General features: G+C 40.9%; 1 protein-coding gene across 1 annotated transcript in view; it reads left to right on the top strand.

The window, feature by feature from the left end:
- The window catches only part of LOC140225303 (uncharacterized), a gene marked incomplete in the record, with an annotated part of 187,734 nt that overhangs the window by 83,391 nt on the left and 78,596 nt on the right, over window positions 1-25,747 (top strand). Inside the window, 1 exon segment of the mRNA XM_072303742.1 lies at window positions 9,577-10,037. Within this exon segment, the coding sequence (XP_072159843.1) occupies window positions 9,944-10,037 (94 nt within the window).

Raw genomic sequence — 25,747 nt, 5'->3', positions numbered from 1 at the left:
CCGACCCCGCGCCGCGTTGGGGTTGGGAGCCGGCCAAGCGGGGCTTAGCGTGGAGCGCTTGCTGTCTCCACCCCGTTCCGTTCACGTTCACGTTCGTGTTGTCCACGATGATTTGTAACATACCTAGACTCCTGCCAACTGAAACTTGTTACAACCGCCGCCGAAAAATTCCTTCCTCACTCTTTCTTCTTTTTTATCTTATCCTCCTTTCCTCCCTCTCTCCTATCACCCTTCTATCTTACCTATCAGCTATCCTGGCTCTCCTCCTTCGTTCTGTTCTATTTTATTACTCCGGGAGCCTGGTAAACCTGGCTAGGGGCTGATTATTGAATTTGGTATAAAATTATACCTACTCGTATACATGCTAGTTTTGATACGTTTCCGAAGTGAGCTCGTTAGTAAGAGACAACTAGACTCCTGCCAACTGAAACTTGTTACAACCGCCGCCGAAAAATTCCTACCTCTCTCTTTTTTCTTTTTTATCTTATCCTCTTTTCCTCCCTCTTCCTATCACCCTTCTCTCTTACCTATCAGTTATCTCGGCTTCCCTCCTTCGTTCTCTTCTATTTTATTCTATCTATATAACTCCGAGAGCCTGGTAAACCTGGCTAGGGGCTGATCATTGAATTTGGTATGAAATTATACATACTCGTATACATGCTAGTTTTGCTACGTTTCCGAAGTGAGCTCGTTAGTAAGAGACAAAATGTTTTTGCCTCAAACACAGAAACTTGGTGTATACTCGCATGATGGCTGTTTTTAAAACCTAAAATCCAACACTCGAATAATCCTAAATAGAACCTAAAATCAATACTTGTAATGGAATAGGGGAACTCCCTCAAGTTAAAATATTGAGGATGTCACGATTTTTACAATCCCAGTAACAAGCCGCAGATATTTAGGTCAAAAATGTCACTTTGTTGTATATCCTCAAACCATTTATTCAGTTTTCCTCACCTGACCTCAGATTTCCTTAACAAGCGTTTTAAAAACTGTGGCAAGCTGATATACTGAGGGAATGTCTTAAATTGTTCAAATTCACTCAACTTAAGCGTAGATAATCGTTTCCCATCACCCATGATAGGAAACTTAGGGGGCTTATATTTCAAAATTATCCATCATAATTAATTTTACCTTGTATCTGGTGAATTAGGCAACCTCTTAGCACGAAATAGCAACCCTGTCTAATCATGACCAAGACAAGGAAGAGTCAAGGAAGTTCCTTATGGCAACTGCTCTCGTTACCGTTTGTCAACACAGTTGCCAAATTGCAAATTGAAATTGCACCATTCAGACTAGTTTGGCCAGCCAAAACTGATTTACATAATTCATTGGTACGTCGAAAAAAACTACTTAGGCTGGAGACAAAGTTTTTTCTTTCTGGAACAATCTATCAAAAACGACGTAAATGTATTGTGAAACCCTAGAACTCATATTTCATCTCAAAATTGACGTAACAATTTCGCATCGTGAGATTCCCGCTACAAAAAGTATACTTTGGTAAAAACGTAATTTGCCACAAATGAGTCACTCCCACAATTTGATAAACACCGAAATGAACCAAAACCTTTCCTCGTCATAATAAGATGTCCTAGAATGGAAAGTTACAACGGAGCTATTTCATCTTTTGGATATCAATTGAATTTAATGAGAGGAAGCATTCATGATCTTCTTCTCTTATTTTTTCTCGAAACTGCCGAATGAAGGCAATTTTAGAATTTGCGCAAAGCTATCAAAGCAGAAAAACTATCATATTGCATCTTGCCTTTTTTAATAACACGAAATGAAGACCGAAGTACAGCTCTTTCGGCTGGAAGTTAATGTATGCATTTTTACCAGGAGAATCTCGGGCTTTTCTAACTGAAAGTATCACTGATTTTTTTCCCTCTAATTTCATACTAAAATCAGATAAAAGTGTTAACAAAAATACCACGGCTACATTCTTGTAAAAAAATAAATTGCTCGAGTCAAGTTTGCATCCTTGGAATGAAGTTGCGTTCCTTATCGGGAAACGACGCTATGAGGGAAGCCGTGAACTTCAGACTTTTCCCAAGCACTCATCGTAATTTTTCAGCAGGATGTCTATAAGTATAACCTTCTTCTTGCCCCATAATTGGCATTTGCAACAGGACCATTCGGCATCGCTGGTCGCAAAGCGTGCATGTCTCATCACACCCGCGCTGTCTCGCCTTCTTTCGCGGGCCCCTTCATTATTTTGAATCGGCAAACTTCATAACCCCTTTTTGTTGTTTGCGTTGCGTGTAATTGGATCAACCGGTGGTGCAGCGCGCAATGAGTGCACATTTCGTTAGTGCTTTTCACCTCGACGACCTCCCCCCTCTTTCTTCACATCACCTTTGGCCTCCTTCTGCGAGCTTCCTTCAAATCAGACTGTATATCATTACTCTCGCCTTGTATTTCTGCACTCCGCTCTTAAGTAGAGTCTAACTCCGCCGTCTTGTTACTCTTGTTAGGAAAATAAGTATCTCGGCATCCGTTCGTTATTGGTTTGTTAGTCCGTCTCTTCTTTCAACTACAGGTACTAACACTCTAATCTGCCTCAGCAACAAGAATCACTATTTCTTGTCGGTCATGTAGTCATGTTGTTTTGACGGTTGAGTTTTTAGATCAGCAGAAAATGGGAGGATCTGTCCAAACTTAAGCATAATAAGGAATTGTAACATATAGCACAGAGTTCGACGTTCCGAAAAATTGCTCTAAGTTCCGGGACGCAAACTAGACGCAGATAAAACCACCAAGGAGACAATAATAGTGTAATCTCGGGGTAGATAGACGTATTTAGCCCTAAAGTAGACGATTTCCGTCATTCCTCTCACGGGAAAAAGTAACTACATCTAAACGTTGCTAAATTTATCCTCTCATATTACATTTTCACGTGGAATATCTCGGATATTTCCTGCTGAAAATTCCACCGATTTTTTGCTCCAATCTCATACACAAATCAAAGTGATGTTGGACGAAAATTGCTTCGGGTACATTCTTGTAAAAATTCGAATTATGTTTGAGTCAATGTTGCAACTTTGAAGTGGAGTTACGTTTCTTCGTATGGGAAACGACGATTTTAGTACACAAATGGTTTTATATCTCCTATACGGAGATATAAAAGGGTCCAGGGTGCTAACTTCGGACATTTCGTCGCTTGGCTGACATAAGGGCGTGACCACACATTGAGATGAGCCCGGGAAAGCATTGAATTGTATGGCCGACAGGGTTCATTGCAGAGTGTAGTTACGTCCTCGTGTCAGGTAGGTGACAATTTATAACAATCTCGCGAAACGTCGAACTCTATGATAACTGCGTCACATTGAGTGAGGTCCTATTCGACGTTTGTATTTTACACTGTGAGTTTCTACAGCCAACACGGCGACACAAGGAGGAAAAAACCTCGTGCGTGGGACCCGAAGTTTAGGTCATGTGGATCTCTGAAGTTTTCGGATTGAGCATCTGAACACTTTAGGTCTAGCTGTCGAGGTTCGGATCACACATGTGAAATTTCAGTTCTTACATCTGGACGTATTTCTGCCAAACGAAACTAAGCGCCAATTTGAGTTCCTTTTGAGGAATTTAGAATGCCGGATAGCGCGTTCTGTCAAACGGAACTAAGCGCCGTGGAAAAGCATTGCGAGTATAGGACGGAATAAGTCCGACGCCCAGTTCCGCCGCCAATTCAAGCCCCTCTCTACCCTCTTCCCCGTGTGGCGCTTGGTTCCGTTTGATAGAAATACGTCCATCTAAAGTATTTCAGATGTGAGAACCGAAGTTTTTCGGATGTGAAAACCGAAGTACTTCAGATGTAAGAACTGAAGTTTCAGATGTGTGATCCGAACCTCAACGGCTGGACCTAAAGTGTTCAGAGGCTCAATCCGAAAACTTCAGAGATCCATATGACCTAAACTTCGGGTCCCGCACACGAAGTTTTTTTCTCCGTGCACATTGGTTTCATAATGGTATTTTTGATCAAATTGTTCACACCATATTTAGAGCATACTGATCCTATTATGGTTCCGTAATAGAACAATCTATTTCACCAACATGGTCGTCACCAACAGCGTATGCACGACCAAAAACTATCACTCATCGATTCAGGCCTAAAAATTGCGACCACGATGTATGCACACGTTGGGAAAAGGGTCTCAGAGCGGGCGCCGGCACATACGAGGGCGGCGGACGAAAAAAAAAACAGAACCGCGAGCTTTTCTTCATTTCGTGCACACCCCCCTCCTCCCCCCGCCGAGCCGGGGGCACCGTACCCTTGCTTGTGTTCTTGCGCGGGCGCCCTCCGCGCCCCATTTTCGCCGCAGCGCTCCCGGCAAACAGGAAACTGGAAATAGCCCAGCGTGAAATTTATGTAAAACCTGCTGCACTCACTCGAATAAGAGAGCAAGGATGCAAATGGAAACATTTCCAGAATAATAAATAAAAAGTTCGATGCTCTCCAAACGGTGACGCCGCGCTCCGCGGTCTAATACGTTTCCTCCGACCTGGAGAGACTCAGAATTCGCGAGATTTGGCAACGGTGCGCGGACAAAAAAACCGAGTATTCGCGGCGGAGCCCATGACCATGCCGCGCCTTCGAGTCCGACCCGAGCAAACCCCGAGCATAGCTGCAATGAGGCTTGCTTCTTCCGGGGTTTTCGGGTAATCTTTTAATATGCGACTCGCGGAAGGGTTCTCTCATATGCGGACCTAATTTTAACGACCTTGCATGAGAGACCGGGTACGGATTACGCTTCGAATGTGCTTTTACCTTGAGTGAACCTTTGAGGGTTTTTGAAAAAATTCTTACATTGAGCAACTGAATTATTAGAGGCGTCTAGAGATGTTTCGCTGTCCGCATTTACTGGATATCAAGTCAGGAAAATTATCAGTAACAGGAATTGATTGGCATGACCCCAAAATTTCCGGTCATGCGCTGTAAACTTAACTTTGCCTTGAGTAACCGTACACAGAAAAAATAGATGGTGCTGACGACAGAACCTTCTGTTCACAGGGTTCCTGCAGTTTTTTTGTTATACTAACAGAATTTTTCTGTTGTGAGAACAGAACTTCGGTCGTGGGGACAGAGTACTCTGTCCTCATAACCGAAGCTTCTGTGACTGTTACAAAAGAAATGCAGCAGCCCTGTGAAAAGAAGTATTTTTTTCAGTGTGCTTTTCGGTCTTAGGACGGCTCTCAAAAACTTTAGTCACTTGAATAGGAAGTTGAATTCTTTAAGTGAGAAGCTCAATTTCCTGGAGTGAAAATTTTAGGGAGTCTCCTATATGGACAGTGAGATTTTCTCTCCTTCTGAAACTTAGCCATTACCGAAGTCTACGCCTGATGTGTAACATCATAATACAAGTTATAAGACCCTTTTTTTTAGTAAGCGCAGCTATTAATTACTCTACAACACTACCGAAAAGGCATATTGGCGAACGAATAAATTATTTAAAAATCTTAAAAAAATGTATCTCCTTTTTTCATGTAGGGTCTCTTTCAAAGACAGAATAGTTCAAAGACCTAATACTGAATTCTTTCCTGTAGTGTGAAAGTGTCATTCGGAAGTGAACATTTCGATTCGTCTGAAGATAAATGCTGAACAAAGAGTCGTGCAGTTGGTTTAACGAACCTTGCAGCGGCAAGGTATTTGCACCGACATTCATCAGTCATTGCTACTCGCTGTATTTCCTCAACAAGTTGCCCATCAATCATCATTAGGCCGGATAATAGAGTTGACCTCCGAACTAAACTTTGGCTCACACGATTATATTAATCAAAATTGGGAGCTAAGGCTTTCAAAAATTTATTGCGTCCAGCTGCTTCAGATGAGGAGCTAGGAGGTCAAGGCGCATAAGTGCAGCTTTTGCTATCTTGAGAAATACGTTTTCGAAGTTTCGAAATTACATGGATAATTAGAGCGGAGAGAAAGATGCTTAGAAGTTGAAATTCGGGAGAGAATTTTTCATAGAACATGCATTAAGACTAGTTACCTGGAAATCAATAATGACTCAATTTTTTCAAAAACTGCACTTATGGGCCTTGTCCTCAGATTGTCCCTGTTATCAATGGAGATGTTGCATGTGTGAGGAATTTGCGATTTGACTATTGATTCAGATGTAAAAGTTCGTGAGAAACACGATGGTGCCACTGGTTTTCTCTGAAATCAACTCCCAAGCTCAAAAAAAGCTCTCAAGTTGAGGCTAAAATGGAGGGGATATCCCACCCTACCCTGAGAGTCCACGTCTACATCAAAACAAACTGTCCATGCAAAGATAGGGAGTAAATACTTTAGCAGGTCTGCCGTGTTTTCAGTTTTGGATCACTCCAAAACTGGCTCCCCAAATAAAGTGGCAACCCTGCTAATGTATTTGCTCCCTATCTTTACATGGAGAGTTTGTCTTGATGTAGATGTGGACTCTCAGGATAGCGTGGGATATCCCCTCCATTTTAGCCTCAACCCGAGAGCTTCTTTCGAGCTTGGGAGTTGATTTCAGAGAAAACCAGTGGCACCATCGTGTTTCTCACGAACTTTTACATAAGAATCAACAGTCAAACCGCAAATTCCTCACACATGCAACATCTCCATTTTCCTAAATTTCGGAGCACCGAGAGAGCGCTTACTTCGCCGGGAGCGAGAGTCCTTCTCATACATCACTCCAATTTTGACCACTCAACTGCGACAAGAACAGAACACTATTTGCTAATTCCACGCGACAATTAGACATGCTTTCCTCGGAGATCGATTTTCGCTAATGGTCTCTACGATTGATTGGAGTCTCCGGCGACAAGCAGAGGCGTGATTGGATTACGCCCGGGCTCGAGCGTTCAAGAGCCTCTAACATGCTCTGTCAAGTATACAACCGATCTCCGTGTTCTCAGTCCATTCTCCAATGACCGTTTCACCGCTCCCAACATCGCAACGGTTTCAACCAGTTAACGCAAGATCTCTAACCACTCCGCGCCAATTCAAGAAACGACTTCACCGTGAATACTTTTATTGCGATGGAGTCATTCCTTATAGAAACTGCGAATAAGCTTTCAGCGGCGTGGCTTGAATGATCGATTATCGATATTTCCTCATTGAATCCGTGGTAAAGAGTCGATCATTGAGCTGTTCGCTGCGAACACCCTGTTAATCGATCCTTTTCCATAGGTTTAAATGACACGTCAATCGATATATCGCAAAGCACGCCACGCCACTGTAAGCTTTGAGCAGAAACGAAGAGATCCTCTACTGGCCTCTTGGCAACAGGTGGAAACTTAAACTTTCAACACCTCCTTTTCAAAATTGGATTGCATTTTGCAAAAAGAAACAAGGATCATTCCAATGTCACTAAGATTGTGCAGCTTGCTTTACGCTGCAAATATAAACAGAGCATCTATATGTCGAAGGCAAACAGTCAAATCAGGCATAATATCAAATGCCTAGGCAGGTAGTCAAATTTTCAGAGGTTATGCGAGGTTTCCTATATTTTCCCAGAGACCCCTCGAATTTCCAATATTTAAAGAGTAAAAATCCATAAAATCACAGACTGTTATTGCATTGCCCGTTTAAAGCTCCGCACATTTCTCCAGCTGTCCGAATTGTGAAATATGTTTATTTTCTTAAATGCTGTGTATTTTGGGATAAATGTGCAATCAAGGACTAGGAACAACTTATTTATCATTGTATGAAGCTTTCTACAGAGAATTACTTCCCACATGATCAGAACAGTATTTGGTCTACAGTTTGTAAAATAATCAGAATTTTAGTCTAGGTAAAGATATTTGACTATTTGCCTAGGCATTTAACCAAATGCCTGATTTGACTATTTGCCTTCGACATATACATGTTTTATCTGTACTCTCAATAAACTATGAATTCAAGACGAAAATTACCTACGGATTTTTATGAATAATACAGTAATATTATTGCACAGAATGTATGTTGTACAATCCTAGCAACATTGGAGTGCTGGTTCATTGGTTCCTTTTTGCAAAATGCAATCCAATGCCGACGACACACTGCACTGGAAAAAAAAAAAACACATTGGATCTAGAGTCCAGACTCTTAAAAACATCGACAAGAAAAAATACTCTTGATTCAATCAGATTTCAGCTTAAATCAAGAACCAAGCCTCTTAATTTGAGCGGATTTCCTTTTGATTTAAGCTTAAATCTGATTGAATCAAGAGTCCTTTTTCTTGTCAATGTTTTCAAGAGTCTGGATTCTAGATCCTATGCGTTTTTTTTTTCCAGTGCACGTATTACGCCATGGATTGGGTCATCGTACCAAAATTCTCGCAGCGGCGCGAGAATTATGTGCGATGAATACGGAGGAAACTAAACGAAGAGATCTGAAAGACCATCAAAAGGCTATAATAGTCTATAACTAAGACTTATATCCTCGACGAAGGGTGGTAGCGATAAACATAAATAAACAAGGAGCAATAGCGCCTTTCGGGTTTCAACAATCAATTGTCCCTCGCGGAAAATGATCCGCGGAAAAATAAATGATCGTCTTCGCGAACAAGTTTCCTCGGGAACTCACCCCTTCCACTCGACCCACCCCCAAAGCACCTCGACCCTTCACCCCCACCTCACTTCCACCCATTACACCTCCCTGCTCGTTACTTCAGCCGATTCGCGTAAGTCCTTCATAATTCCCACCGCGTGCCTTTCACTCGAATGCTGAATCTAAAGGTGGAATTTTGCTACGTAAGCTGAACTGCCGTGCTAAGGAAGAACGCCGTGTGAGCCTTTAGACGTTGCCAAGTTTCCTTCGATAAAAACTGAATTTACTGGGAAAATGATGAATATTTGTTTCAAAAATTTTCAGACAATTTTGTACGCAATTTAATCTAAAATATCTGAAAATTTCAAAAAAAAAAAAAAAATATGCATGAATTTCGTCAAAAATGCATGTTTTATCAAGGAAAATTTGGCAACTCTCGAATGTTCATACGGCGTTTTTCCTTAGCACGGCAGTGTAGTACAGTTTACATGAGCCTCTCGCACGCAGAGAATGGGTCTATACCTTGTGCTTTTTATTTATATAATTCTGAAACCATTATGTCAGTAAATTGTGAGATGATTTGATTGGATTGATTAATCAATTCTGAAACTCCTTTACTTGGTGTCTCAAATCAATTCAATTTGCGATTTTCACGAGAATTGTTGAAATTTATTTTAAACTGATTGTGGTTGACGCACGAGTCGTAAGACAGTGAGTTGGAATTTTTTTTAGTCGACCACAAAAATAAAAGTTGGAACTTTTTAGCTAAGGTGCGTTAAAAATCAGCATAAAGCTGAAAATCTCAATACAATCTTTAAAGCAAGTTGGCTAAAAAAAAAGTCCAACTTACTGAAATGTATTTCTGAGTCCTGAACAATTTCATATGTTTGTTGCTTGCGAGTGACTATAAATTCAATTTTTTTATTCTTTTTATTTTCATGGTAAACCTATCTTAAAATAATGAATAAATCGACATTGGTGAAACTCTGAATCACGAACTATAGTGTCATTTGCCTCCGAAATCAGATTCGCGTCATTTTCAACGACACTTTCTAATCGATTTTTTTTCTTCTATGTTTCAGGGGCTCATGGATTATGAAGTCACATCTCTTCATATACAGTGCTACACCAATTTCTTCATTTCTTGCCAGTATCTGCGAAACCTACGCGCCACACTATTCGTCTAAATCGTCTATTGCAGCAGCATTCAGGCAATAAACTGAACTTGGAGCTAAAAAAGAAGTGATATTCGGGCCTGGTATCCAAATGCCAAGCAAGTTTTGAGGGTGATTGTTTTTTGCGATTGCGTTTCCGCTTGATTCGCCGTCGATGATCGAAAATCGCGAGAGTTGGATGCGCAAAAAACAGGTCGGGATGTGTTGCGTGGGAGGGATTCGGTTCGCGAAGTGAGTTTCTGGTGTTACGTGTGCGGAGCTACTGGAAAGCCGTATGGGATCCCTCACTTTGGGGTTCCTCTTTGCCCTGCTGGTGAAACCGCACTGGTCTCAAGTTTCCTGGACCCCGATATTTGTCGATGAAAAAAGTGAGTACCATTCCTTCATTCAGCACTTGCAAGCATAAAATCCTCGTTGAAGTTTCCACCAATGCCACACGGAAAAAAAAATTGCTGAAGAAACAAAAAATGTCAAAAATCTGCGTGACAACTCTTGAATGTTGATATGAACGCTACAGTTGTTAATTCAACGTAGCCAGGAAGTTAGTTTAACAGCCAGTGTCGATGACAACATTCAAGAGTTGTCGCGCAGATTCTTAACATCCCGGAAGTTACTTCAGCAATTTTTTGTCCGTGCATGTGTAGAGGTAAATAAAGTTCACTCTGAAAAAACACGTGGCGATGGGTGATGAGATTCAGTCTACGAGGTCTCAAACGCTTGATTTCGGGTAGGTTTTTGACCTCCAACGAACACTTTATACACACAGCGACGCCCTTCCACATAATGAGCCTCTGGGATTTTAATTGGATAATTGGGCGGGAAAAACAAACGCAATTAGCATCAAAGTCGTCGGCCGTATCAAAAACGAACCGAAATTAACAGAGGGCAGCGTTGCTCTCAGTGCATGATAAAGCAAATTTTCTTATCATAGGGAATGTATCCTGACCATTCCGCCTTCAAAATCAAGATAGGCAATGAGAGCGACATGGGAGCAGCAAGTTGCATTCAGCAGTTTAGTCACTTGCAATCAGTTTAATCACAGTATCAGTAGATTATCATTTCAATGAATGCCACGAAAATCACTCGGGACCGTATTTTGAGCTTATTTTAATAGTGAATGACAGGCACAGTCCAATGACCGCTTAATTCCTGAGTTTAAAATTAGCTAAGCTTTTGCATTTCCAGTTGTCACCTCCACCTGAGTGCATGCCGTGGTTTCACGGAGACCTCGTATTATTATATCAATTAGCAATGAATTAAATCAGTATTGGTCGCTCCATTTTATTCCGAGATGACAATGGAAGAGTGCGCAGTGGTGACTGATGACGACATACCATGAGTTAGGTATAATCATAATGATCTCCAATACCTGCGTAAAAACGCTGTCTAAATTCCTCGTCGTTCTGGTTTTAAATAAACAGATATTTGCGTAGATCCTCACCATCAACGCATCAAGATGATAATGAACGTTATGATGCCTCATCATGGCAGTTTTCTGAACCTAGCCAACGTTACCGCAGAATATTACGGAAATTCGCGGGATGATTTCGTGGAATAACATGCGAGCATTGTGCGGAATTTCGCACCAGTTCGCATGACGGGACGTTCCTAGAATCTTACGTGTGCCTACTTGCAGTAGACAGATTTGTCGCGAAATTCGGCAAAATCCACGGAAGGGTGAACTGCACCGCCCTGCTGAGGAAGAACGTCGAATGAGTATTCAAAGGTTGCCATATTTCCTTCATTAAAACACGAATTTACTGGGAAAATTGTCAACAATTTTGTTCAATTTTTCCAGATAATTTTCTTCGCAATTTCACATAAAAAATCTGAATATATCAAGGAAAAATACGAATGACTTTCCTCAAATATGCATGTTTTATCCGGGGAAATTCGGCAACTCTCGAACGTCCATACGGTATTTTCCCTTAGCACAACAGTACTGTCGTGCAAATGAAAACGTCGTATGAACATTCGAGAGTTGCCAAAATTATTTCGCTAAAATGTTTGTTTTTGAGGGAAGATCTGAATTTTTCTCCTTAAAATTTTCAGGAATTACAGGCGAAACTGCGAAGAAAATTATCTGAAAAATTGGAGAGAAAATATTCATAATTTCAACAGGAAATTCGTGCCTTATTAATGGAAATTTGGCACCACCTGAAGGTTTATACGGCGTTTTTCCTTAGCAGTCGGCGCGACGAGCGAATTATTTGCGAAGCGCCGACGCGGAAAAGGGACCGCTCATAAATGATGTATCGCCTGGAAGTTTCCGCGAAAGGCTTCGTTTTAGCCGAGGCCGCGCGGGGGGCGGGGGCGGGGGGCGGGGGTGCATGTAAAACGGGAAATGTTAGTATTTATAATTCACCGGAATAATCCATTTAGCTCCTGCCGGTGGGTAAATAGCCGTGTCGTTTTACCTACCGGAGCCGGCCGTGACGTCACGTAAACGCCCGCTCGCCGCGTTTTTAATCCGCCGCCCGCTCCAGCCGGAAGGGCATGTTCGGGTTTCGAAATTGGACGTATTTACGCTAAAAGGAACCATGTTACATGCAAACCCTATGCACATAGGTCCTTTCAGCATAAATTCGTCCAATTGTGGCAGTTGTACCGCTGGACCAATGTTAACGTCCTCTTTGAATACCTGGACGTATTTATATACTAAAAGGAACTATATTACATGCAAACGATATGTACATAGTTCCTTTTAGCATAAGTACGTCCAACTGTGGCAGTTGCACCGCTGTACTAATGTTAACGTCCTCTTTGAATACCTACCGTCGGGTGAGGGAAAAATTTAGCTGGGATGATCCGTAGTCACTATTCTGTCGTGATAAGGAAGAACATCGTATAAGCCGTTTTTCCTTCGACGAAGAACGAATTTACCTGGAAAATTTTGGATATTTTTCTTCAAATTTTTTCGAAAATTTTGATCGCAATTTGATTTAGGTTTGCAAAGCATGCCACGCTACTGATTAAAATGCCAGCACATTTTTCAAATATCTGCGAAAAAGAAACGTATAAGGTTTCCCGGAAAATAAACACGTATTAGATACAAAGTGGCACGATCCAAAATATTTGACAATTTAAAGAAAAAATTAGCTTATCTTTCTCCAAAAATGATATATTATCAGTGAAAATTTGGCAACTCTCGAATGTTCATACGGTAGTCTTCCTTAGCGTGGCAGTATTGATGCAGCCAGTTGTACGTTGGTCAAATAATCGTGTTTTGATAGGTTAATGGAAGGTGCCGTGCCCCTCTGGTCGCTGCGTGGCCCCGCTTCTGGGCTTGAAAAAGTTAGTAAGATGAAAATGTAGGTACTTATCTACGCAGATAAACGTTTCCGTTTTTACAGTTATTTTGATTTATCTTAGGTTACCTTTTTTTAGTTCAGATTAAGCGGAAGGACTCGGTTGGTTGACCAAATTTTTAGTTTAATCGTCCGAAACCGTAGTTTACTCTTGGGACGAAGAAAGGGTCCAGCTGAACTAGTGAACTCTTGTTTCTCTCCATATATCACTTTGAAGTTGCGACTTAAGAGTGGCTAGAACATTAGACTAAAGTCTATAGTTCTAGAGATATATCTCTAATCCAATGAAGATACGCGACCCTAGCACTTTACGCCTAAGTTTTAATAAGGTGCAAAATATTCAACCCAAAAATTTGGCCAATGGAACCATGTCATGTCATGTTCAATTAATGTTCTACTTCCCACATTAGCACAAACGCGGTTCCTTTTTGTTACTGCATGTATCACTACTGTCCTTATAAAGGGACCTTAGTCTGGTCTCAAATAAAATATTTCAAATGCTCCCGCGGTAGCTTATGAGTCATGAGAGCCGGTCGAGGGGGCCGCAGGTGTGCGTAATTCCGGAAACGACCCAAAGTCAAGGTTCGACTCGTTTTTAACAACTCACGTCTGTCTGTCACGCAAGCCCCGCTGAGTCACAACGAGAGGAATCCACGATCCACGTGAGAGGGACCGAGACCAAAGGATCGATTATCGATAACTCTCCATTTGAAGCTGTAGTAAAGAATCGATTATCAAGGTGTTCGCAACGAACACCTTGATAATCGATCCTCTTCCGCAGATTTAAATGGCATCAATCGATATATCGCAAAGCACGCCACGCCACTGACTGGGGCTCCCGCCCCTCCGATCGCATGACTTCCGTCACCGCCGCTCGTAAAGACTCCGTCGTTGCGGGGGTGGAATTTTCTTTTCACGACTTCCCGAAGACTTTTCCCATCGCGACGGCGACAAGCGGCCCATTGAGTGAGGGAGTCGTCGCTTTCACTTGTGGCTTCGCCGGGAAACCTCCGAGGGGCGGGCGCTTTATCTTCCTCCTCGGTCTGCTACCTTCTGAATCATACCCGGTCGCGCCCCTAACGAGATCCTCGCCGCGATAATCAACCCCTCGCGTAAACACGTTGACTTCGGTGCGCTGTCGTGGTGTGGAAGAACGCCGTTTTAACAGTCAAGAGTTGCAGAATTTTCCCGGATGAAATATAATATGGATTTGGAGAGAATTATGCAGATTTTTTCTTCAAATTTTCAAGTATCTTAGATTAAATGGAGAATTTGCAGGTAAAGGAGAAGAATAGCCATTAGCTGTGATCAGTTTATTCAATTAAGAAATTGCCGAAGCTTTTCGACCCCACTCGGTCATCTTCAGGGAGCAGAACTATGTACAAGCATGAAACAAAAAACAAAAAACAAGCACTAACTACCAAACAACTACATTTTTAAGCTAAGACGTGCAGCAGGCAGAAATGAATAAATGTATAAGTGCATAACCTTAAAGTAAATACTTAACACTAATACTTACTTATCCTTTACCTATTCATTATTCTTAGCTGTTAACCGCACGATGATGTTTAATTTGCAGGTGTCTGAAATTTTGTAAATTCCATGTTTAGAATGAAACTGTTACGAAAACTGAGCAGGAAGATATCCTTGGTTTCTATTTTGAAAACTTATCGGAGAAAATATGACGGAATAACCTAATTTCCGAAAATACATTTGTTTAAATGGAAAATACCGCCAGATGACGACACAAGGCGGCTCATTTTCTCACCTTTAAATCGTTTTTTCTCCGATTTCCCATTTCAGGATAAAATTTTGAAAAATACTGCGAACTCAGCTTTTTAAGCACTCTCAGATGAAGCAATAAAATTGTTGTGTGCAAATTCTCCATTGCGAACAACATTGTCTCTAAAACAAATCAAAGAAAAATATCAAAAATTTTCCCAGTAATTTTTTTTGTCGAAGGAAGTACGGCAACGTGTGAAGGCTCATACGACGTTTTTCCTCGGCAGGGCAGTGCGGAGCTATCGGTTTTATTACTGATTCGAGTGTGGTAGCCTACCACTGGTAGGCTGTTCTGCCGTGATAGCGATTAGAGTCTTGAATGAATTGATTAAGTTTTGAGAAAATGGGCTTAAATGGCGTTTGAGCGGAAACTTTTATGGAAAAAACCTACCGTTCTCTGTTAAATGGGTCAGTTGCGCTGGTCTCAGAATTAGGATTTCTTATGTGTCTCGTTTTCATACACTTAAGACGCATTTTGCTGCTTTAGCTATTTCGATGCTTTCATCCAAAGGAGATGAGAGTTACGGCTCTCTTTGCTGTTACGGCAGTGTTCATGCATAATTTAACACACTAACACGGCCATGCTGAAGAACACCACCGCATGATCCTTTAAAAGTTGAAAAGATGCCCTAGCGTATATACGTTAAAGAAATGACCACATGACCGTTTTCACATGAACAATTAAACTGCACAATTAAATTTGGCATTAGCTGATGTGGCTTGGTTCCTTTCTGCTGAGCGCGGTCAAATTAATCCGCGGCGCACAGAATAAGCACCATAATCAAAGTGATATCAAACAACCATAGGAGTAACGCGAAAAGGATGAGGCGTAAAGCACTTTAGGAGGTTGGACCGCGAGGGGGTCAGAGGGCGTACCCCCTAGTTGAAGTACACTGAAAAAAAATTCTCGGCGTTTTTACCAAGGTCCGTTGGTACCTTTACCATCTCACTTTTTTTACCGATCATTGGTAATTTTACCAAGACAGACTGGTAAGCTTACCTAAAAACCGGTATTTTTACTGGTTTTTTCAGGTATGAGTACCACTTTTATTGCTAATCAATTCCCGGTAACTTTGCCATTTTATCTCGGTAATTCTACCACAGTCGATAAAAAATATTGGCGTTTTTACCAAGGTCCAGTAAAATTACCGAGAAAGTTAAATAATTTTACCGAGATTTCTCGGTAAAATTACCTATTCCATACACGGTAATTTTTCCAAGAAAAAACTGGGATCAAATAGAACCCTGAATTCTTGGTAATTTTACCCTTTTCTTAGTAAATACACCGAAATTGTTTTTTCAGTGCGAGGCGCTCTAGGAGGTTGGACCGCGAGGGGGTCAGAGGGCGTACCCCCCAGCTGAAGTACTAATTTCCTATGTTACAGTTTCGAAGAAGAGTCAACTCGGTCACACGCACGGTATTATTCATTCGTATTCAGTGCATTATTCTGAGAGCATGCATTGAGGGGCGTGCCAAAGACTCGAGAGATGCCTCTCTCCCGACTTCCGGACCGGAGAACCGATGTTCTCGGAAGCCGGAGCCATAAACCCGAAAAATTGGTGCAGCACCGCCGAGGAGCAGAGCAGGGATCTAGCTTCGACACTTGGGAGAGCCCAAAACTTTTCCCATTAAAACAGGGCATAAGCATGCATAATGCGTCTAATGCAAAGCGCGATAATAGTCCCTGACATGAGTCGAACATAAGGTTCTCTAATCTACGACGCGCGCGACGTTATATATATTAATACGAAACTCAATTTCGCTCAGAGGGCGCGCAGCTCTCCCGCGCTGGGGAAAAACGCCGTACGAACATTCGAGCGTTGCCAAATTTCCCCTCATAAAACATGTAAAATTAACGACATTCATGCATATATTTCCTTGAAATTTTCGGATATTTTGGATTAAATTGCGTGTAAAATCGTCTGAAAATTTCGGGGGAAATTATTCACTATTTTCCCAATAAATTCGATTTTTATTCAAGGAAACTTGGCAGCGTCTGAAGGCTGATACGGTGTTCTTCCTTAGTAGGGCAGAGCTACTGAGAGCGCGAAGATTTAGACGTTATGACCGTGAATGAAATACTGGCGCGTTGTCGGTGAGGCGAGTTTCGCCGCGAATTCCTCCGGATGCGACCGTCCGCCAGATTTCCGGATCCCGCTCCGAACCCGGAATTTTTAATCCGGATCTTCTGCCCGGTCCGGCAACCCCGGGCACGCGATTCATGAACGAGTACAATATACGTCAGTTTATAATATCGGGAAATATATTGCCCGTATCGAGGCGGGAAGACAATCGAAGCTCGGCGCCTGAGCTTCCGCTACATGCGCCGCGCTGCACTCGCATGCATGGCTTTTTGCATAAACAATTTTCTGGACGGTGCTCATGAAAGATACCGTTCGTGCGTTCGGGTAAGTGGGTGTTAGCGGACGTTATCGAGCTTCGTAATATCTGTTCGGAGGGAATGCAACATTGAATATGTTTCAGACTGTGTTCAGACCCATAAGTCATAAATCGATTTCCCGAACGCGAGAGGACAATCTATTTTAGAGACTCCGTGCTGCTTCTTTAAGCTATTTCATCGAATGATTAGAGGAAATATTTGAGGCGCTTTCCATTAAAAGGGCGTAGAATTCCAACGCTGCTAAGATTGTGCGGCGTTCTTTTCTAGTTGTGAGTAATACTTATCCAACAGTTATGCTATGAATTTTTTCCTGAATCTGCTCCGAGTTTTTTCTTATTATTGCAAGGAAGTAAGGTCGACTGCGGATGAAATTCATCGGTCGCAAACGCTATAATAAAATACACAATATTAGCAGCACTGCTTATACGCCCGCTTATACTGCTGCCTTGTACGCCCTATAACGAAAAAATGCCTGGGTAATTTGCGAGGAGAAGAGAGAATTAAAGAATGGATTGCGTCAAAAGCGCAAAAAATCAGGTTACCACTGAACTTTTTACTTATTTTTCTCGTTTTTACAACTGAAAATGAGCTCGTGACGACTCAAAGCGTCCTGGCCGGCAGCACCGCCTGGTAGCGGTATGTTAAAAAGAGAAAAAATGTCCCTCTTTTGCATTGAAAAGTTGTTTCCGAGTGAAATTTTTTCTCTTTCTATCAAGAAATTGGTGCTTTGGAGAGGAATGTATCCGTTTCTAGGCACTAACTAGTTGCACTGGAGAGAAAAAATGTCTCTCCTTTGCATTGAAAAGTTGTTCCCGAGAGGAATTGTTTCCCTCCCGAGCAAATAAATTGTTGCTTTGGAGAGGAATATATCCGTTCTAAAGCACTAATTAGTTGCACGGGAGCGAAACAATTTCTCTCCTCTGCATTGAAAAGTTGTTCGCGAGAGAAATTTTTTCTCTATCGAGGTAAAACATGGTGTATGGAGAGGGATGTATCCGTTCCTAAGCACTAACCACTTGCTCAGGAGAGAAAAAAATGTTCTTCTTTGCATTGAAAAGTTGTTTCCTACAGAAATGTTTTCTTCTCCTAGCAAAAAGTTGGTGCTTATGAGAGGAATGTATCCGTTCCGGAGTAGTATAATTAGTTGCACGGGAGCGAAAAAATTTCTCTCCTCTGCATTGAAAAGTTGTTCTCGAGAGAAATACTTTCTCTCCCGAGCAAAAAGTTGGTGCTTTGAAGAGGAATATATCCGGTTCTAAGCACTAACTGATTGCACGGGAGAGAAAAAATGTTTATCCTCTTCATTGAAATGCTGTTCCTGCGAAAAAGAAACGTATCAAAGTTTCCGGAAAATAAAAACATATTAGATACAAATTTGGCAAAATCCGAACGCCCATACGGCATTTGCCCTTATCACGGGAGGATTGAAGTAAGCGCGATCAGGTAAAACCGATTTTCACCCGGAGCAACAAGAATAAATAGTTCTCTCGGTCGAATCCAATTCCGGGCGCCAACGTTTTGATCCGACACCTCGGGATCACGTTTTTGCCGAGCGAAATAAATAAATTGGCCCGAGTTTTTTTCCTTCCGTCGTCCCTGATACGGAATGCTATCCCTGCGGCAGGGACGAGAGGGAGCGCCGGACGGGAAAAGGTGGGAAAAATCACGATGAGAACCTTGCGTGCCAATTTGTCTTGATTAAACCGACCGCGCTAATCTACGGAAAAAATAGGACCCGAAACGCATCGCCCTGCCGAAGTTTTGCAGAACCATCGGAGGGATTCAAGCTTCCCGACGACCCCTCCCTCTCCCGACCCCAACCCTACACTGCCGGGATAATGAAAAACGCCGTATGGAAAATCGAGAATTGCCAAATTCCCTTCACTAAAATGTGCATTTTTGAGGAAATGAAAAAATTAAACACTAAGAAGTGGCCCGAACTGTATATAACAAGTTGGAGAAATGGTGCTGGGTCCACACCATTTCGCGGGCGTGACTCCAACTTAATATTCCATTGCAAACTGCCTGAGCTTCACACTCACCCCCTCAGTTTCGTACTGGTGTGCATTAGAGTTCTAAAAATGTATTTTTGACTCTAATTTTAATTTTTGGTATTTCTTGGCTTTGTTTCCCCGCGATATGGTGTGGACCCAGCACCATTTCTTCACCTTGTTTTTGAGGAAATTTATGATTATTTTTGTCTGAAACATTCAGGAACTTCGGGTGAAATTGTGAGCAAAATTATCTGAAAAATTGGAAGGTAGATATTCATATTGTCACCGAGAAAGTCGTGTTTTATCAAAGGAAATTTGGCAACGCTTGAAGGTTCATACGGCGTTTTTCCTTAGCACGGCAGTATACCACCCTCCGAAGTAAAAACAGCTTAAATCATATAGAAATCCTCTATCCATACGCTGTTTTTGCTTAGCATGGAAGTACACCTCTTGGTATCCTCGTTACTCAGACGAAGGAACGTAACTCCATTCCTAGGTTGTCAAATGGACTAAAACAATTCCATTTTTTACAAGGATGTACCTGCGCAATTTTTGTCCGAAATTTTGTTGATGTTTGCCTGAGATTAGATGAAAAATCAGTGAAATTTTCAGTTGGATACACCCAAGATTCCACAGTTAAAATTACAATTTGCGAGGGGAAATTCGGCAACATTGGAATGTTGTTACGTTCTTTTATGGGGGCAACGACGTTATGTAAAATTATGGCTTCGGTGCCGATATGGAGCGGAAATTCGTCCGCGTAACAGAGGTGTTGACAAGGAAAATTCAAATTGAAGGGATGAATGGACAACATCGCAGCAGTCAATCCCTGCATCTCTAATTACGGCCCTTTCAACCACAACCTTTTTCTGCTCCATTCCCCGCATATCGAAGCGCCATCGCGAATGTGCTGAGTATTTAACCGAGTATGATGATTAAAACGAAGCATTCATCAAATTCGTCCCGCCCACGGCGATCAGAAGTAATACCCCCTGTCAGGTGTCACAAAAAGTAGTGGAAATTAATTAAATGGACGAATCAACCGCCATGATCAGCGCAGTGGTGTGGCGTGCTTTGCGATTTTTCGATTGATCTGCCATTTAAACATACGGAAAAAGATCGATCAACAAGGCGTTCGCAACGAAAATCGATTCTTAACCATAGCACCGAATGGAAATATATCGATAATCGACAGAGAGCAGTGGAGGTTAGGTGTCGTAGAGCGCGAGGGAGTGCTAAAAAGCGACCTATATGTATGTACCAGAACTGAGCACGAGAATATCCTTGGTCTCTAAATTGAACAATTATTGGAGAAAATATGACAAAATACCCGATTTTTCTAAAATACATGTGTTTAATTGGAAAATTCCGCCCGATGACGTCACCAAATGGTACATTTTCTCACTTTTAATACTTTCAAATATTTTCCACAATTTCCCATTTTAGAAAAAATTACGAAAAATACTGCAAACTTAGCACATTAAGCACTCTCAGATGATGCAATGACACTTGGATCGAGTTTATCAAAAAGGAACCAACCTACATTTTCGAATAAATTGAGTTAAGAATGTTATTTAGTTCCACTAGCCGTATATTGTTTCCTGCCAAAAACTAAAAGTCGAAAAACCGAAATTAGTTTGTTAAAAGAGGGGTTAAAATTTATATTCTACATTAAGCCTCATGCAGGAATAAAACTTCTAACGTCTTTTTCTCAGTTTCAACTGGACTACATTTTGCAATTTGGAACTATAAAATCAGGCTTATCTGAAAAAAACACTTATGTGCATAGGGAAACTAATGGCCCTTACGCTGTTTTTAAATCGGACCAGGATCTATAGTTCCTAATTGCAAAATGCAGTCCAACTTAATGTGGGTTGGTTCATTTCTGATGAACTAGGTCCATTTTTGTGTGGTTGTGTTGTTTCCATAATTCTCCATTGCAAAATGCGGTCAAATTTTCCGACGATAACATACCCCAAAATTATATGATATACCCTCTATCAATTATCGGAGTTCATTTTGCCGGATACATTACGCTGATCGGAAAAACTCTCAGAGACCGAATTGAGTTATTCTCGAGCCCAGATTCATCGGTATCTTTGCCCGTTCTTCGTGCCAAAGGCCATTGGCCCGTGTGCTCTGGATCGGCAAGGTTAGTCAAGCGGAGACATCCAACGGGGTCCGCCCGCGGCGGGTTTGCCAAATCGTGCGGAAAATAAATCGGTCCTGCGTTCATTTATCACGGAAGTTAGACGAGCCCAGTTTGGCAAGGGGTATGCAATACTGGGGCGGCAGTGCTGACTACCGATTTTGCCGCGTCTATTGATTCGGAGTCACCGTTCATCGATGATGTGTGACGTTACTTTTCAATGAACTTCAATGCTCACTGATGTCAATTTGCAGGAAATTTTACGCTGTTTTCGCCGGAAATGGGTGTTATTAACTTTCCACACATAGAATGATACACACACGAATTGGGGAGGTAAAAAAGGCTATTGATAGTCCCCCTCTCTTGGAATATCGACGGTTTTTGGGGCGATCCCAGGGGCGATTCTGTCCAATTAAGGGGCTTTTTAGGTTTATTCCATAGTTTTCCCCGAATAGATGTGTTCCTTCCGAAAAAATATTGCACTATGAGCCTCTTTTTACTGAGAGTAAAGACAATCCATCATATCTGATTGGTTCCCGTATTTTAGGCCATTGCAGTGTCACAAACGGGAATAAAGATTCCAATTCCACCAACTGCAAAGATTATGAACGGGAATGGACCGGGGAATATGGGTTTCGGAAAGGAACAAACGGAATGGGAAAGCCAACGGAGACAGGAATTGGGGAATGGGTTGATCAAAGATTATGAAAGACGTCCGATTTATGTAATCTTCGTTCATTTGCGACATCAATAAGCCGCGTTGTCTCAGCTCTCTCTAAAGGGACTATCTTGCACCTCCTTTCTCCTTTTAGATCCAGTAAAATGGCATTCCCGATATGACGTAAGAGATCCACAAGGAAAAAAATACGTAGTCAATAAAACAAAGGTATTACAGTGTATGTTGTGTTTTCAAAAAAATTCGCAGATTGATTCTAACTGACGAATAACTTATAACTAGACCTCTTTAGATGATAATGACTTATTTTGCCATGCTAAGAAAAATGCCGTATGAACATTTTGCTTTGCAAAAGATACCTATTGAAATATCGATTTTTGAGACTAATTATGAATATTTGGTTCGCATTTAGCGAAAAGAAACCAGCGCAATTACAGTGTTTTCAAAATCGTGCACCTTCCTCTTTCCTTTTAAAATACTCTTTTAAAAATACTTTCAATATATGGACGGTATTAAAATTTACACAATTATTTTCCTTTAAAATTATCCATTTTTTGGTGAGAAGCAAAAACTATTTGCTATTCTGAGAGATTTTTAAAATAACTGTAGAAAAGCAACATTTTTACAACACAGTAGTTGGGCTGGTTCCTTCCTGCTCAATGCAATCCATTTATCCTTGAAATTTTCAGATCATATTACGAAGAAAATTCTCCGAATAATTGGACGGGAAGTTTTCCCGAGTTTTCCTGAAAATTCGTGTTTCATCGAAGAAAATTCGGTGACGTACGGAGGTTTATATGAAATCTTTTTTACCACGGTATCATTCTTACTTTAGTGTAATTGTCACCGCATTACATTAGAAATTTCCAGGTTTAATAATTGCACCTGTTTCTCTCAGACGAGCATGAAGTTCAAATTTAAATGGATAAAAATAAGTGCTTGGCAATAATATAATTTTTCTAATTTTCTAATTTTTTTAATTTTAAAAATGTATCTTCAATACCTAATAAGCGGAATAAACATCGTAAGTGAAACTCGAATACTGTAAGTAGTAGGATGGTAGAATACAATGTGATCTCAAAACTTATTCTTCAATCCTAGAAATCACCTGACAATAGGAAAGCACCCTCTCTGAAAAGGTCATTTCAAGTATGATATAACTTTTATGCATACATACATACATACATTCAAGTCGCTTTTACAGCACGCCCGGGCGCTCTGCGACACCTAATCGCCATTCTTGCCTATTGATCTAGAGGTCCTCTGGTGGATGGCATCTTGTAATTTCATCGTGAATGCCACCTATCCACGATTTTGCTGGACGTCCCCTACGTCTTCTCCCAGGAGGAACCCAATCTATGTAATCTGTCATCCGCCATTCGTTGAACGTGACCGTACCAGACAAGCTGTCTAGCTGTCTATAAAACTTTTAAAGCTCGTCAATAATTTACAGATATTTTACAACCTGACAACGTGACGTAACCCCCACTCTTCCGCCCTCATAAGGAACTCACAATCCGGTCTTTTTTTCTACTTCCTCAATTTGATGGAGCCCCCTCCTGCTCTGCCCCTGCGAACGATGTCTTTCAGTAATAATATGCAATTCAGCCCGTGGGTTTTCTACTGTTATGACTCGCTCGCTTATTGTTTTTATACCTCGTTTGCTGTGATTATTCCATCGCTGTCAATTCTCGCATCGTTTCAGCGTAGAAACTCGAGTGAGCGCGAATAGAACAAAAATAGAATGTGGCAAAAGATCATTCTTATCAGCACAGTGGCGAGGCGTGAATGATCGATTATCGATATCTCGCCATTTGAAGCTATGGTAAAGAATCTATTCATAAGGTGATCGCTGCGAACACCCTGATAATCGATCTTTTACGTAGGTTTGAGGGGCGTATCAATTGCTATATCGCAAAACACGCCACGCCACTGTATCAGAAAGCAATGGACTATATGACGCAACTCTAAGTATGTGGAAGAGCACCTGATTAAACATATTAATCTCATATCACTCTGAGGCAAAAATCACACGAAGAAGTGTGAGGATGGACCCTGTTTAGCAGAAAGGAAGCAGGCTCATTACAATCAGTGCTACTCAGCGTTCTTACTTTGTTTAATTAGTGGCTAATATTAACACTCCTATTTTATTTTTATTTTTGCTCAGATTGTGGATATTCTCTTCGGAGTAAAGACATTAATAAGTATGCACAAAAGGAGCACACATCAAAAAGAAACCTCCGGATATTTTTTTTTTAAATTGATATAATCGAGTATGATTTAAACTTCCAGCCTTTCTGTGCGAGAAATTGCAAAATTTACTAACTTCGCAATTTTCTTACTTTTTTCTCTTTTTTAAAAAATTGTATGCACCTTAAATAATGTTCATTTTTTCCTTTCATGCAATAATCGATTCTTTACCATGCATAGCTTTAAATAGGTAATATCGATAATCAATCACTTACGCCTCGCCACTGCTAAAGACCTCTTTGAAAATAACACGGAGAAAATAACTGCTTTTTTGATCATTTCAAATTTTTTGGATACAAAATAAATACACAAAAATCCTGTGGCTAAGTGAAATTAGTATGTTGTGCATAATAGATAATATTCGTGCACCTTTCCGAGACGTAGCAAGCCTTAATCAATCTAACGTAACTAAAGTGGCGGAAACTATGATACCACTATTCGCGCTCTCCGGTGGTGATTGAGTATAACCTACTAATTGAAGGCGAATCGTTTGTCTACACTGCGTGAACTTACGAAGCAACGTTACTGCCTCATATGTATATTGTATCATTTTTTGCACCGATTGCCACTTTGGTAGCAAAGCAAATATGTTGATAGCAGTATCTTGAAGTTTTCTTACTATTTATGATGCGTTCCTTCAATTATTTATCTCCCAAATGTTAGGTCATTAATTATTGTTAATTTTAAAACATTTTCGTGGAAGGAGACAAAACTTACAATATTCTCAGGAGTCTGAACTAGAAAATACGATTATCTTTCACACCCAGCCATGTTTTGGACTTAACATCTATCATATTTTGGATGAAATAGGCACATAGAAAGACGTAAATTCCCTTGCATTCACAGACCAATTTTTTACGAACGTAACAAACTCAACTTGTCACAATTTAAAAAAAACTGAGGATCTTTGTGAAGAAAGATACCAACAAATATCGAAAAATCTCACTCTTTGATACTAAATTAGGGACCAAATAATGCATTTTCAGTCGATGTGATGAAAAACTGTAAAAACTTGTTCATAATTAATAACGTTCATTTTTTATTGCTGTAATCCATTTTGGATAATCAGATAAACGAGTACAATGTTCCCCTCGCCACTCTATTTGTTTCAACAAAGTTAACAAATTATGTGTCATTTCCATTTTTACAGCAATAAAAATAACGTAAAACTTAATAGCTCGCGGCTAACGATAGTTACAAGATAGGAGCTCCAGTTACAAATTAAAACGTTAACTTTACCGTGGACAGCATTGTTCCGCAACTTTTTCTATACCTCAAAACTATTATGGTCGTGCAATTTTGACTCAGTTTAAAGGTAAAATAAACGGAAGGGAAGTTGTGAATCGCTTTTTCATGCTTTATTCGTAATTTTTTATTCATTCCTTAGATTGTTAAAGGTGATAAAAGTTTCAACTTTCGCTCTGTTAATTTTTTTTTTTTTGGTGGGAAAGTTATTTCCATGTAAATCATCATCAAAATAGGAGACACGTTAGGATACGGTTCCAAAAAGTGGCAAT

The sequence above is a fragment of the Bemisia tabaci genome, chromosome 8 (assembly GCF_918797505.1).
Source record: "Bemisia tabaci chromosome 8, PGI_BMITA_v3".
Lineage (NCBI taxonomy): Eukaryota > Metazoa > Arthropoda > Insecta > Hemiptera > Aleyrodidae > Bemisia > Bemisia tabaci.
This window is presented reverse-complemented; position numbering and strand designations above follow the sequence as displayed.